The sequence below is a fragment of the Elaeis guineensis genome, chromosome 9 (assembly GCF_000442705.2).
Source record: "Elaeis guineensis isolate ETL-2024a chromosome 9, EG11, whole genome shotgun sequence".
Lineage (NCBI taxonomy): Eukaryota > Viridiplantae > Streptophyta > Magnoliopsida > Arecales > Arecaceae > Elaeis > Elaeis guineensis.
Window position 1 is genome coordinate 96,224,798 of NC_026001.2, and position 16,179 is coordinate 96,240,976.

General features: G+C 36.4%; 1 protein-coding gene across 2 annotated transcripts in view; it reads right to left on the minus strand.

Annotated features, from left to right (window-relative positions):
* Positions 1-12,811, minus strand: part of LOC105051107 (uncharacterized) — a 45,029-nt gene extending 32,218 nt beyond the window's left edge. The window contains exons 1-9 of one of the 2 annotated variants that reach the window (XM_010931401.4): positions 12,106-12,811; positions 10,720-10,894; positions 7,583-8,251; positions 6,501-6,644; positions 6,199-6,297; positions 5,970-6,095; positions 4,429-4,491; positions 3,137-3,229; positions 769-870 (exon numbers count right to left, since the gene is read on the minus strand). In XM_010931401.4, the coding sequence (XP_010929703.1) occupies positions 769-870; positions 3,137-3,229; positions 4,429-4,491; positions 5,970-6,095; positions 6,199-6,297; positions 6,501-6,644; positions 7,583-8,251; positions 10,720-10,894; positions 12,106-12,287 (1,653 nt within the window). In that variant the 5' untranslated portion in view covers positions 12,288-12,811. The remainder of the gene's footprint in view (positions 1-768; positions 871-3,136; positions 3,230-4,428; positions 4,492-5,969; positions 6,096-6,198; positions 6,298-6,500; positions 6,645-7,582; positions 8,252-10,719; positions 10,895-12,105) is intronic. The other variant, XM_073243837.1, reaches the window with a different exon arrangement.
* Between the last annotated feature and the right edge of the window lie 3,368 nt (positions 12,812-16,179).

The following is a 16,179-nucleotide window of genomic DNA, read 5'->3' on the forward strand; positions in this document are numbered from 1 at the left end:
TATGGTTTGTCATACTGGGCATAGATACGGTACTGATGGTAAACCAATATTTGGTGCAGGGGTGTACCCAGTGCCGATACCATGAACCAACCCATAACAACACTGCCAAAATGGTACCAGTGTGGGCACCGAAACTGGCACTACAAACATTACCTGGCATCAATTGTCTTTCTACTTTTTATGGTCCTATCAGTAGTCATGAGAAGACCAAGGAAACCGAAATTAGAACCCTCTTATGCATCCTAGTAAAACTACTTTGACCTTGCTAAGTCAAAATGGAGGTTGGGATACTGGGAATCAAGGAGTCGGACCTAGCTTAAATAAATTCTAAAAAGTTAGATGGTAAAAGGTGAAATCTTTTTAAGGTGACTATGGAATACTAATTACCCAGAAGAAAAATGGAGACCTTTACAAACAGGTCTCAGGTCTCCTATTTTATTACTAGTGTTTGGAAAAGAATGTTGAAGCATTTGCAGCCTCTCTTTGAAAGTTAAATTCACGGATGGTCATGAAAAATCGAATTCCTTTTAGGTTACTATATTCAGCGGTGAACCCTCTAGAATGAAAGCAAAGGAAGCAGAGAAGAAAAGATTTATCTTATAAGTAAGACACCGCATTCACATATGGGAAAAAATGATATGATATGGTGGTATTTGACATATTTACGCGTGATCAGAGAGGACTTTAGCCATGACATAAGGAGCTATACTACTCCATGCCTTGAATTTTGCAATAACAGTTGCCAGGTGATAAGGGTTTCAGAGTTACCACAGAGAATGTAGACATTGCTCCATCATCTAAACTGAGAACTTTGATCATATCCTGGAGATACTTTTGAGCTTCAAATAGCCATTGCTTGATTTGATCAATCTGAAATATTTGATCATAAAGAACCATGTCAACATAACAGAAATTCATTTGACGAAGACTGACAGAATTCTAACGTGATGCCAATGCATGATTGAGTAAAGAGATTTTTGACTGTTGTATTCATAGTTTCACTCACTAGCAAGATCATCACGTCACTATCAAGGCAGGAAAGATGAAAAAAAGCAGAGGAAAGGTTAGCCACATTTTATAAGATATCCAATAATATGAGCTTTTAATAATAACAATATTCCTGTATAATGTAAGACTAGAAAATAACTTAATCACTGATTATAACTCAGATGTGCAATATATTCAATATTTATTGTGGGGAACAATGCGTCAGACTCAAGTCTCCTTTAATGATGTTGCATTATTCTGGGTCAAGCCTTGTACTTGGCCTACTAAAAGAATAGCATATGTATTTGGATAAAATCGCTACCACCCAACCTCCTCACCTACCATTTGTTCTCTAAATGAAAATTTATCACAGTAAATAGAAAGAAAAAGGGAAAATAGAAATCTGTAGGCTCCATGATGATCACAAAATGGATTAATAAAGAAAATATATTTGGGTGCCATTTATCTTTTTAGGGCATTCAGCAATTCTATGAAAGGGAGACTAAGAGACTTATACTGCTCCACTCCTCTTTAATATTATCACCATGAATGGGCGGCCGTGGGTTGTGATGGTGGTGGTGGCACAAGCCACAAAGTAGAAAGTGGTGGCTAGGGAGCATGGAGCAATGCAACCATGGGTGGTAGCAAACAAGGAAAGAAGTCATTACAGCAAATGACGAAGGCAAAGGTCAGGTGGTGAACACTTGTGGCTAATGAGATCTTTAGTTGAATATATAATTTCCATGTGTTGAAAACATGAAGCAGAAGCTGCAGAACTAAAGTCCGAAGCATATTTAAGATTTAACTAGAACAAATACAAACATCTAAATAAGTAATAACTCAAAATACAACAAAGTAGACTTCAGAGCTGATTGAAGAAACATTTTGACAGAAATTATTTTGTACACTCTGGTTTTGTCTTGCAAGAAAACCAAGAGATTGGAAGGTAGGTCTTCATATTCATCTTTAACACATGACCACCAATACCCTGGACAGCATATAAGGACCTAATAAACTTTGCTGCTGATCTTTTGTTTTACTTAAACCAACCCAACCAAAACAGAAGACTTGCCAATTAGGCCCTATTTTTGACAAGTTTAATGCATGTCAACTTAGGAACACATGTCAACAGAGTTTCTTTTTTCCCACTCTCTAAGTTGGGACTTGCTATCAAAGTAGCATTAACTATTGGACGCTTTTTGGTGACTCAGGATGTTCATCCAGTTAGTTCACTAAAATAGAAACAAAGCATGCAAAAGAATTGTTCTTGCCTATGAAGTAGAAGAGCGGATATATGGAAGGCATCTCCTACAAATACCAAAGGCCATCACTATGCCAGCTAAACTGTTCATGAGATGGTTAAATTCTTCTTAGGGTCCCATAATTTTTTTAAAATTCAAGCAATAAAAACAAATAGTATACCAATCAAGCAATTATAGCAGGACTAGAATAACTAAGAGAATTATAGAGCTCTACAAACTTCCTAACGTACCATTCTCCTCAAGTGCCAACAAGGTTGAGTGACTGCCTTGCACATGTTGAGGACCACCAGGGCAAAATCATTTCATGCATAGCATTTGCTTCAGCAAACCACTAAACTTTGCAATTGCAATGGGAAAAAAAACTAAAATGAACTGTCTTTTTGAAGAATAGTGATTTCTTAATAATTTAAATATGTAACCATGGTTCACTATATCGACTTGTACCATCCCGTACTAGGCATACTATACTAAGCCCGTAAGGTACTGATACAATACCAAGATTTTTGGTATGGCATAGGGGCCGAACAAGCCTATACTATGTGGAGCACGCAGTTCCACCTGGTTTCATGTTGTACCAACCCATACCGCCTGATTTCAGGTTATACCATGGCTGCACATGAGAAAAATGTCTCCTAACCCTATTTCGATACTGAGTAATTTATATGTACCATTTTGGTAAGGTACCACTATAGTAGTACTGCTAGTACAACAAACCTAGCAAGAGACTGATTTGCACATTGAACCCAATGAAATCATCGAACTAACAATTGCAATACAGATATAAACATGACAATATAAAGATGTAGTCACATATTAAGGATGCTGACAAGTTTAGTATTGCATTATAAGTTTTCTTCATTCAATGTTATTAGGGGAAAAGATTTTACTGGACAAGATTGCTCAACGTCTTTCAGTGCAGATAATACACGATAGATTGCTCTGCTTGAACTTCCAGTTCTTGTACAGTCTAATGACTGAATCTGCAAAAGAAAATAGTCACGATCAATCCTAACATCCAGCATAAAATAACTGCAAAAATAGAAGTTTTTTTTCAATATTTTTTATGAAAAAGAAATTGCTAAATAATGGTGTATGAGCTCAAGGATCTCTCCTCCACAACAAGAAGAAAAGATGATGAAATCAAAGACAAGCGAAGATAAATCAAAATAAGACCTGTGATTGTAGGTGCTTATGCTAATGTCAGCTATTGACATCAAACATTTGCCAATGCACAGGAATTATTCTTTGTAAGGTATTCAATAGTTACAGTAAATTGCAGGTTGCTCAATTATATGCTTTAAGTACTTCACATAAAGCCTGCACACGCTCGCGCATGCACTCACGCATGCACACACGAAACACATACAACATATACATGCATGCATATATTATATATATATATGCATACATACATACATATGTACGTACGTACATATATATATATATATATATATATATATATATATATATATATATATATATATATATATATATATATATATATATATAGCATGGATGTACATGATCGAGCACATCTATTATTAAACTAATCCTGCACCCCAATTCTTAGGTCTACATTGTTATCCTAAGTACTATTTACTATGGAATCAAATGGCAAGAAGCTCCATATCATAACTCCAACGATGTCCAGAATAATCAAGAATAACTTCCAGATCTTAGCTAGAAATCACAACTTGTCTCAGAAAACAACAGAGTTAACATATTCACCTTTATGTCCTTTCTTTAATGATTATTAACATATTACAACTTTCTATAATGCATCAAAGGAATGGGAAAAGTCCAATGGATTATTCTGTTGAATTTTTTGTTAGTTTCCTCATTACACAATGTGCATGTTGCAGGGTTACTTCATTATATTTTTTGTACATACATAAAGAGATAGGCTAGTGAACAAGGTTCCTGGCACTGCAGGTGATGCAGTAACAGTAAGATCTCAGGAGGGTCAGATGTACACAACTTTAACCCTATGTGCGGATAGGCAGTATTTGTGTTTCAAACCCGCGACACGCAAGTCGCAACGGAGCAACCTTATTATTGCACCAAGGCTCACCCTCTTTAATGTTCTTGTACATATGGGCCATGAAATAACGAAATATGAATAAACTGATATTTAATAAATGAAAATGAGGGGAGCAATAACTAAAATGGGACCACTAACCTCTGTTGACAATTTTCGAAACCAATCGTTCAGGTTTTCATTCTTGATTTTGCATGATGAAGCCTATATTCACATGAAAATCAATTAATACTTGCAACAGTTAAGGAATGGGTTAATTTATTCTATATTAAGGAAATACATACAAGCGCATTTCAATAACTCAGCCATAATTTAACAGGCAAAAGTATAAAAGATTAGTTAAAGATATATTTTTGCATTCAAAAGAGAAATTTTCTTCGATTCTCCTACTTCAGAAGAGACCCAGATTGCCATCATTTCCAAGAAATGGTGCCACATGTCTGTACCCCATCGTGATTTAGTTTGTTATCTCATAACCAGAATACTAAGATGTTGAGTGATTCTTTTGTTTAGAAGTGAGACTTAGATGACAACATGCCCAACCAACAGATGAAATTATGATGTGCTTAGAAGTGCCAAAACATTGTCATTTGAAGGTGAGATCTGAGGAACATTTCATGTTCGAATACTAAGACCGCTACCTTTGGATGGATTAAAAAGTTCAGCAGCAAAGATTACACATGTTCACATGGACGAAAAGTTGGGAATGAACCTAAAAATTAAACTGGCCTATTCGTACAGGAGGAGAATGCCATGTAGTCCGCCTTGGATGATCCACATCTCCAAGTCAGGTGTTGCTGAGCATATTGAACTATCCATATAGCTAAGAGCCTTCTAAGCCCAAGCACAAAGATGGAATTATCAGGGGCGCGCTTTACCACTAAGCTCATAGACCATCGTGTGGACCTCCAGTTAAGATGCTTCTCTATGCCAAAAGTGAGAAAAACCACATCCCTCTCTTTCCTTTTTGTTTTGTGCTCCCATGTCCCTCCTGTGTGACAGCATGAGGATGTAAAAAAGAGGATCCTATCAACTAACTTGTTTCGACCGAGGATGATAAGCTCATAAGTTTGGTCTTACTTCATTGTCAAGAAGCGAAGGAAGACTTCCATATCCAAGCTTAGCTCGGACATAGCACGCTTCTTTTTGAGTGTGAAGCAGTGTTAAACCAAAATACCCAACAAGTACGAGCAATAGCTCTCCTTGAAAAGCAGCTCTCTGTGCAAGGATTAGAAAGAATCAGAAAAAGTCTAAAGGGGTTTGGCTTTGAGGATCATGATATGATTGGTCAATCCATGAGAATGATTTATGACCAGATGTGAACATGATTTCAATCCTTTAAATTGGTGTGGAATTTTCTGGCAAGAACTTTTTAAAGAGAGAGGGGATTGTTGTTAAATAGCATAGTGACATGAATGCCTATCTTATCGGTGTCAGTGTTTGAGCTCATGCAAGAGGAAACCAACCATCAAGGATTCCTCAAATGAGATAGGTGTCTGGTAAAGGGAAGAGAGAATGGTTTAAATACACAACCACATCCATCTCTAAGACATAAATCGTAAGCCAAAGATCCAAACTGAAACATTGTCCCTCCAAATAGTAGTACTCCCAAGAAAGTTCACAGAAATAACATGCTTAAATCATTAAGTTATTATAAAAGCATATCAGTGCTCACTGCTCACCCAAGAGCCAAAACAGTGCGCAGATAATTCTTCTATGCGGTTAGAAATACAGTGCTTTTTTTCAAGCCACAAAACTTCTTTGCTTTCCAAAAGCTCTACATAGAGCTGCTTCACCTTGAACTCAAGCTGTGGTATTTAAGATTTGGTGATCAATGTCAAATATCTGAAATGGAACTTCATCAAGACAAATAAATCCACCAAAGAAATTTCTGTGAAAATAAATCATCACTTGGGAGGTCTTCAGTAGAAGCTGTAACAGATTGTTTTCATCAACTTGCAGTGCGAATCCTACAGAAGTTACTATGTCCCTGGATCTTTTGTCGCCACTCTACAAGTTCATGAATATGGCATCATCAAGTCAGAAGAGACCAAAAACATAACAACCTTAAGTACCACAGTGACAAGCAAATATGGGGCTGTAACTTGTAAGGTGCTAAAAAAAAACCCAGTCCAAGATGTTGTTCAATTTTTTTCAAGCTGCAGTTAACATGGTTTAATGAAGAAGATTGACAAATCTGACTCAGGACTCACAGCTCTGTGAAGCAAAAGCCAGCGCAATGTAATATTGCAATCTCTGATCAAGGAAACTAGATATTCAGAGTTATCCAGTACATAATCTTTGGTTAAAACACAATTTGAGAGAACTGAACCCATTTCTGATGAGAGATGTGTAACCTGCAAGAAAAAATGACCAAATTCAAAAAGACTATGGAGGAAAAAGAAAATTCTGTAACAATGAACAAACAAATAATCACATAAACAAAATTATATCTGGAGTTATGGAAGCGGCAAGGTTCAATAAACAACATAATGATGCATATAATTTAGTCCAGAAGCAAATAAAACATAATTTTACAATAAATAGAATAGAAAGATGCATGAAAATCAAAGTGATGCACTACAGTCCAAGATTTTACATCCGTATGGAATGGGGGCGTCCTAATCGTCCCGCCCTGTTCCTCTGAGAAAATGGGACAAGGATAAGGTTGGAACTATGAAACACATCCACGCAAGGAGAGAAGAAGAAAGTGGAAAGAAAGAAAGGAAGGAAAGATGAAGAAAAGGAAAAGTGAAAGGAAAGAAGAAGAAAATAAAAGAAAGGAAGGAAAGAAGAAAGAAAGGAAAGATAAAGAAGAAAAAAATGAAAAAAAAAAAGAAAGAAAGAAAGAAAGCAAGGGATAGAAAAGAAAGAAAAGGAAAGGAAGGTAGAACAAAAAGAAAAAAAAAAAGAAGGAAAGAAAAAAAAAAGAAAGAAAGAAAGGTAAAGAAAGAAGAAGGGAAGAGATATAAAGGATATCCACCGAGATGCATAATAAGGACCTCTACCAGGATCGAATGGGACAATGGGGTGCCCCATTCCATTGAGAAACTGGGACACCTCCGTCCCACAAGATTTAAAAACTTGCTAGGGTCACTTTCTGTTGAAGAAGGAATTTGATGCTTTTATAGGATCAAGTTAACAAGGAAACTACAAGATATTCTTCTTATTAAGTTAAGACCAACTTAGATAGGAAAAATGTGTGACAAATCTGCTGTCAAAAACTCAAATGAGAAAAACAGGGTAACCATAGTCAGCTATTAGGCATCGTATTTCAAATGTACATGATACCAACCTTGGTGCAATGATATTGACAGCGGTCCCGTATAAATGTTGAAGAAACACAAGAGGATAATGATGCTTTTGCTTCTCTATATGCATCCCATGACACAAACAGATCTACCACAAAATGTAAAAATATGGGAACCACCCAACAATCTTTAAAGAACCGATCAACAATCTCTCGCATAACAAAACCATTGCATAGAAACTCTGGAGAATAGAATAACAGAATATACAGGTATCCACTCTGTAATGATAATGCCACGGTTCGGTTCTGTGGATCTGGATAGTGATGTACTTGATTGTACAAGTCATCATTCCGCAAACGATGTATAACAGCATCCACCACAAGTTTGGGAAATGGAAATCTTGCAAAGAGATCTTCAGTCTTCTGTACAGAAACCATACCAGAGTTTATAAAAGGTGAAGTGGTATGATGAAATAGGCCAGATGGAGGCACATGGGCACGACAAAGCAAGCATATGTGCTCTAGATTCGGAGAATCGAAACAGCAGTCATGGCGTAGATGTGCCACAAGAAGCTTCTCTCGCAAATGCCCACTCATACAGTGCTCCGTCAGTATCAGCATGCATCCAAACAGTGCTATTGATTCCGTCAGCAATTGTCGTCCATATTCATTATCCAATACTCTATCCAGCGTACATTGCACGTACAAACCTTCCTGTATGACAAAATGCATCCATATAAAAATAGACTTGACGACCAACATAAGTAATGTTTCTTTTATTTATTTTTTTTTTCTCCATTAAATTACAGAACTAATTCAATACAACACAATGATGGCAAAATTATATTTAACTTCTTAACATTTTATCTGACACCAAGCAGCATCAACAATAAATCTATCAAATTTAGATCTGCCGCAAGTGGACTTGGCAGTAAGCATGAAGTGCTTTATTGACTCATCCAAGCAACTGAATACCTCATGATAGCACTTAAAAGTAGTCTTCTCCTGCAGAGTCCTTGAAATCAATCACATAGTTTATATGTCATTGTTTTTATATGTCATGAAACAAAGAGAGAAAAAACATTTATTCTCTATCACATAGTTGCTTAGGCATTTATAATCAATTACGTGAAATGTTAGACATGCACAATTCTTCCCTAAAAGGCACAAGCAATTTAAGTGCCACCACCACAAGGCTACTTAGTGGTAAATTTATATAGGAAAAGATTAGGGAAGATCCATTAGAACTCAAGGAAATGCAGAGAGTTTTTACTCTAATAATTATCATTTAAGGGAAAAAGGAATATGAAACTTAGAAAAATTCTATGACAAACAGCAGAAAGTGTTTGGCCAAAATGGATGGGGTAACATTTGCAAATTTAGCAAAAATGAGTTAGGATAAGACCGCTGAGATAGTTGATAGGTTTTCAAGAAGTGTTAGGAAAGGAATGCTCACAGAATGAGAATCACAAATTTGGACATGGGTCCTGTTGTTTAATCATAAGAAGGGAGCTAAAGCAAATAGCAAAGGAAAGCATCAGAAGCAGCAACAATGGGCAAGGTTGCTTCCAATGAAAAATGGCATTCTTAGATGTTGCAAACCAATGCAACATATTTCATCACCCATATCAAACTTGAGGATCAGGGGTTGGATCAATAGACAGTGATCCAAAGATGCAATAATATGCCATTGGGGACAAGAGCCTATATCCCTAGTAACACAATTCAGGCTCTTAACAATATTTGGAAACAACTGACACTATTAACATTGCTACACAAAAGGCGGAGCCAACAAAGGGCCTAAACATACAAAAAGCAAAAATGAGTTAGACTAAGACCACTGAGATAGTTGGTATGAAAGGTTTTCAAGAAGTGTTAGGAAAAGAGTGATCACACAGAATGAGAATCACAAATTTGACTTGGGTCCTATTGTTTAATCATGGCAAGGAAGCATAAAGCAAATAACAAAGGAAAGCATCATAAGCAGCAGCACTGGGCAAGGTCACTTCAAATGAAAAATGGCATTCCAAGAGGTTGCAACTTGCCAACCAAATGCAACATATTTTAATCACCTATATCAAAGCTTGAAAATCAATGGTTGGATCAATAAATGGCGATCCAAATAGTCACACAATTCAGGCTCCTAACAATATGTGAAAACAACCAGCACTGCTAACATTGCTACAAAGAAGGTGGAGCCAACAACTACACAAAGGCCTAAACCTACAAAAATGACATACCTAGAGGTAATACACTTCAGACTCCTATCCAGTCCCACCAACCTAGAGGAGATAAGGACCATAAAAAAGATGGGCTAAGGTGTTAGATGTCCTTCACCTCCATCATTGCTTAGTTCCTACTCCTAAACTTTCTAAGGCTCAACAGTAACTAAGATTAGAGGGGAAAAAAACTTTAGGATTCATTAAAATAAAACAATATTAAAGTGCATAAGAAGAATATTGAAGACAGTAAAGAAGAGAAGCAGGTAGAAGAAGGTATTTCAGATTCTTTTACAACATTTTACAGGGGCACAGCAGGTAGCATCTAAAATTTCCTAAAACTAGCCTAGATCTCTACTTTTATATGACCAATTCTTGCTTTCCTAAATCAGAGTGATCCAAAGTTTTTACTGTTTAGATCACAAGCCTTGCAATTCTTCTCTTGCATTATTCATCAATATCTCTAAAACTCCAAGTGTATCTAGCATGTGGCTTTAAAAAATATGATCTATTCACATCTTCAGTAACATCCAACACACTTGTTCAGCAGTTTTTATTTGCTGAGTCTAATCATAAACAATTTCGATAAGTTCTGAAGAAAAATTCTTATAGGACAAAAGTTTAAGAACATTCATGTATTGATAAGAGAGAAATTTAATGCATGACTGGCAATAAGTTTCGCTTCCACCAAATGTATTGTTTGGCTGGAGCTTACTTAGCCAGCAGGCACATGAAACTCAATGAAATTACCGATCAAACTATCAAGTAGCAATTAAACCATGGTTCTCTGTTCCAGTTCAAAGTTTACATATTTGAATCATAAGATGAAGTGGATCACACAGCAAGCAATTTTAAAGCCATAGGTGACTAGAAACAGTTATAGATTCCAAATATAAAAAATATATGCTTGCCGATGCCCTTGGAAGGTTTTTGTCACTCATCCAGGATAAAGTAAGAGCATACCTGAAGGTCATTTAGGTATTTAAGTAGCTCCAAATGGTAAATAACAGCACCATTCATCAGAAGAAAAAATCTCTGCATATATGCAGAACAAGATTCACGAAGACAATCTTCAAGAGCTTCCAGTTCCTCATTCCCTTCAATCCTTGACTCGAAATCATTGGGGGAGTCAAAATACCTAAGAATATTAAATTGGAAACAAGACATTCAAACTGAATGAAGAATAGATGTCTTATTCCACAAAGTAAAAAATAAAAATGGCAATTGCCTTTGTTGCCTTCTCTTATTAAAAGAAAGGGGGGACGCTTAAGTCAAAGATGATTATGACCGTGCTACTCATATGCCATGAATTAGTAACTAGAATGCAACCAAATACAAGAAGAGTTACAAAGGGCCTCCAATGGGCCACATATACTCCTGCCCCCACTCCTACAGCATGTCAGAACCCCACCTTTCCAGCAAAGAGATGAACAAAATCCTTTCTCTGACCATTATTCTGAAGCAACATCGCTACGGGCATCCATGGAAACAATGCCCAATTATCCATGAACCATAGAGCAGGCACCTGGGCTTTCAGGTGACTGCCTAGTTGACTGATAATAGCCTATGACCTAGAAACCTGCTTTGCATGTTAATATTCAAGAAAAGGCAATTTTATAAGTGCAGAAGTTCCTTTTTCTGAATTCCAATCTAATGAGTACATACGGTGGACATTCAATAAATTTTACTACCCAATACCCCCAGCTCCAGAGCAATGACACATATTTCCACAACATCCATAAGTGTAATGTTAACTTCCACTTTGCTTGCCATCGACGTACATGCTGGCAGAGCATTACAAAATTCTGAAATCCCTGTTCAAATCTAACAGAATAGTTCTCTCTCAACACCCCCCCCCCCCCTCCCTCCTTCTTTCTCCTCAAAAGAATAACTTACGAACAGGTAAGAACATTTCCAGATTGTCAGTCACACCTATGGATCCTCATGGTTTAATTAGCCTAATTACAGCAAGCAAATAAATAAATCCCAAGCCAACCCTTGGTCTCGGCCTACGAACAATTGGAGCACTTCAGTCTCACTAAAACTATTCCTCATTATTTCAGTGCTAGAAATATTATGATAGATCAGAAATTAAATTTTATGCACTTTCAGACAAGTAATGTACTTGCTGAGAAATTAAATGTTAAAATACATTAGAAAAACAAGCCAATGAAGAGAGAGAGAGAGAGAGGAAGTGACCAAAACTCATATATTTCGTGTTTGTAGAAGACAAAATCCGCCCAATGTTAACTTTTTAAGGATCCACTCAAAGATAAATGAAAGAAGAGACATTTTACGAAAAAAAAGGTGGTTCGAATGCAATTAAACGGCTCTCAGAAACTGGCGCACCTGAGGTCGAAGAGCACGGCGTCAAAGCGGCGATCGAGGAACTCGGAGGGGATCCGATCGGAGAGGAGGAGGAGCTCGGCGATTAGGGTTTGGGCTCTGGCACAGAAGTTGAGCAGCTCGGGGAAGGAGGCTACCGTGTCGTCGTCTTCCCCCGACCCTGCGCGGTTCTTCGACGACTCCATTCCCTGCCGGCACGTGGGGGAGCTCGGAGGTTATGGTTCGGCGAGAGCTCGGAAATTAGGGTTTCGGGAGCGACTGAAGGTTCACCATGGAATCCAGAAGAAGAGGACAAGGACGAAGAGAAGTAGTAAAAGGGCATAAGAGATGGAGAGCACCGCCGGCCATCATCGAAGTGGTTGCGTAAGATTTTCAAATCTCCCAAATTCCCAACTCCTATCTCACAAGATGCTTGGCCAAACCCTTGCTACCCCGCTTCATCGATGCGACCAACCTAGAAGATTATCCCACTTTTTTCTTTCCACATTACGCGACCAAATCTCATGAAAAGAGTGAAGAAAAATGGATGGAAAGATGTATAAGAAACGATAGAAAATGTGGTAGAGTGGAAGGAGTGATTCAAGGAAGAGGAGAAACAACAATGCTTTCAAGCACGTCTTCACGAAGAAGGCTTGCGGGTTGTAAGCCAGAGCTCTAGTTTCTTCTACATGGAAAGCCTTCACACATGCTATGTCCTAGTCTTCCAAGTTGGAAAACATACTTCCTGTCATAATAATAAAATATAGTAAATATAATTTGCTGAATCATCCGGATTTCGCCTTGACATCTCAGATCCGTGGAGTTCCAAGCACTTTGAAATCTATGCAGTCGATAATCCAACGGTTCTGGGCACAATGCTCTAAAAATATCATCTATTTTTATTTTTATAAATCAAACTACTCGCATAAATTTAAAGTAAATATTTTTAATAAAATTAAAAAATAAAATATTGTGAAACTATATCTGAAGACTATAATCACATGCTAAGTCTTGCCATCAAGATGATCTGCTGCAAATGATGCCACCTAATCCATCATGCGGAACAATACACATTGCTTGACTAATCTCCATATAATAAGTGGGGAAAATAAATGATGTTGTTGGAGTTTTTCAATATCCAACTAATCAGAGTCGAAGAATCATCCTCCAAAATAATATATACATTACATTCAAAATTAGTTTTATATATCTCATGACCTTTTATGTTATTGTAACTCAACATCAGACACTGACATTTTGAACAACTGAGCTCCGCTAATAGTTATGAACTCTGAAACTAGCACCATCTCTGGCTCCACCATCCATTACACTACGATCAAAATTAAGTTTAAAGAGCCCGAAAGTGAGAGCTCCCAAGTAATGAATACCATCTAAGTTGTAGCATGAGCTAAAAATGAGACTCGAATATCTCTTGCTGTCAAGGTTTCGTATGAGGAGAGTAGTCCATAAACTCATTTAGTTGTACAACAATCCTTTGTAAAATAAATCTTGATGGAAGCATCATATTCTCAAATGCCCTACTGTTTTCGACAAGCCAGCCATGATAATTCATATACCAAGCCCTGATGTAGATCCCTCTTCTTGGGAGTTTATCCCTGTTATACTTCAAAAATCCAAGAAATGCCTCTATAGGAGACTGATCCATGAGCAATGTAGTTGAGATATTAGATAGAGTCCATAGCTATTAGGCCTCTGGGCACTTGGAAAAGAACATGAGAGACTGATCCATGAGCAATGTAGTTGAGATATTAGATAGAGTCCATCGCTATTAGGCATCTGGGCACTTGGAAAAGAACATGAGAGATGGTCCTCCACCACATACCTAAACAATGATCACAACATAAGGGAATTTAAATCCTCTTCTAACAAGCACTTCCCAGTATGGGATCCGATTCCATGTAATCTTCCATAAGAAAAAGGCCACCCTTAGGTACACATCAATCTTTCAAACCCAAACACCATTCTTCATATTAACAAGTATTGGAAAAAATTGCAGTCACGAACAATAAAATCGTATGCTTCTTTTTCTTCTTTGTGTAATTAAATAGAATATCATAAAACAACAATAATCTCTACAATCTACTCATGCAATTAATAAGCAAAAATAATCAAACAATCCACAAAAATACGTCACAATTTTGATGTGAATCTTCTACTATTTAAAATAATGAGATTACTGTAGGTCTTCTCTGAATCAACTAGAGATTACATAAATATATGATCATAAAGAATAAATCTTGATTTCCACAATAAAGAAAATCATCACCAATAGAGTAGATTTCAATAATAAATAAGGACAGATCTCACCAAATATGTGGATGCTTGAAATAATTATTAGAGAAAATTTTTCAAAAATAAAAATTATTCAACTTGTAGCTCTCGATATCAGAACAATATACTGAAATTTTATCAAAATTAGAATATGATCAACCATCTGATCATCAGCATAATTTTTCTTTATTTTTCTTCTTCTTCTCTCCATTACCATAGCCTCTTTTTGTGCTTTGCTTTTTTCATATTAATTTTTGCATCTCTCCTAACTTTCACGTACACCATAAAAGCTTTCTTGCCCATATGAAATAGGTCCAATCATTGAAGTCCTATTTGGATCTTCTCTTCTTTTTTTTTATTTAAAAAGTTGTCATCCCACATGAGGAGAGAAATCCAACAAATCTTCTCCTCTCGACTCATGCGAGAGGTTTCACCAAGCCCGCTTTCTCTCTACAAGTAATCAATTTTTTCATGGACATGATTTTGGTCATCATATCTAATCCATTGTTATTAGTATGAATTTTCTCAAGATAGAATAACTTCCTCTCCAAGGCATCTCAAACCAATAAAATCTCACATCAATGAGCTTGGATCTCAAATGAAATGTTGGATTCTTTGAAAGATAGATGGCATTTTGACTGTCATAATAAAGTGTATACTTCTCTTATTCTAGGTCCAATTCCCATCCACAAAAATTCTTTGTAAGCTTCTGTAACTACAATATACTCGACCTCTGTAGTGGATAAAGTAACAATTTTTGTAATTTAGATTGCTGTGACATTGCTCCCCCTGAAAAGTCATCAAGTATCCTGATATAGACTTTCTAAAATTTATATCACCAGCCATGTCTGCATCTGTATACCCATCCAACATAAGTTTACTTTTACTAAAGCACAAAGAGACTGCATAAGTGACTCTGAGATATTTGAGAATCTATTTAACAGCTGTCCAATGTTCCTTACCAGGACTAGAAAGAAACTGACTTACAACACCAACTGCATGAGTAGTATCTGACCTTATGCAAATCATAACGTACACCAAACTACCAGCCCGGATGTATAAGAAATTTTTTATATTTCTTCTTTATCTTTCTCACTTGTAGGATATTGTATAGAACTTAATTTGAAGTAGCTTGTAAGTGGAGAAGAAACTGGTTTAAATTGCTCATGTTCAACCTTTCAAGTACTTTTTCGATATATCTCTCTTGAGATAACTAAAATTTTTTGCTCTTCTTGTCATGAATAATTCTCATGCCAAAAATTTATTTAGCCTCCCTAAGTCCTTTATGGTAAAGAATTTGCTCAACTCTCTTTTCAAGCTTTCAATCCTTTTAGCATCATTGCCAATATTAGTATATTATCTATATAAAGTAAGAGAATAATAAAGTCTTCATCATAAATTTTTTTATAAATATACAATGATTAGAAGTGATTTGCTATACCTATGGTCCATCACGAAGGAATCAAACTTTTTAGACCACTACCGAGATGCCTGATTGACTCCATATAAGTCCTTTTTTAATTTGCATACAAAATGCTTTATCTTTTAAATTCCTCTGGTTGCTCCATGTAACTTTTCTCTAAATCTCTATGGAGAAAAACAGTTTTTCTATCAAATTGTTCAATCTTCAAATTCATACTTACAGCTAAACCAAGAACAACTCAGATTAAAAACATCTTGACCACAAGTGAAAATTTTTTTCAAAATTAATATCTTTTTTCTTACTAAATCTCTTTACAACCAATTGAACCTGGTATGTTGGTTGTAAGCTCTTCTCTTCAATCTTCAATTTGAATACCTACTATT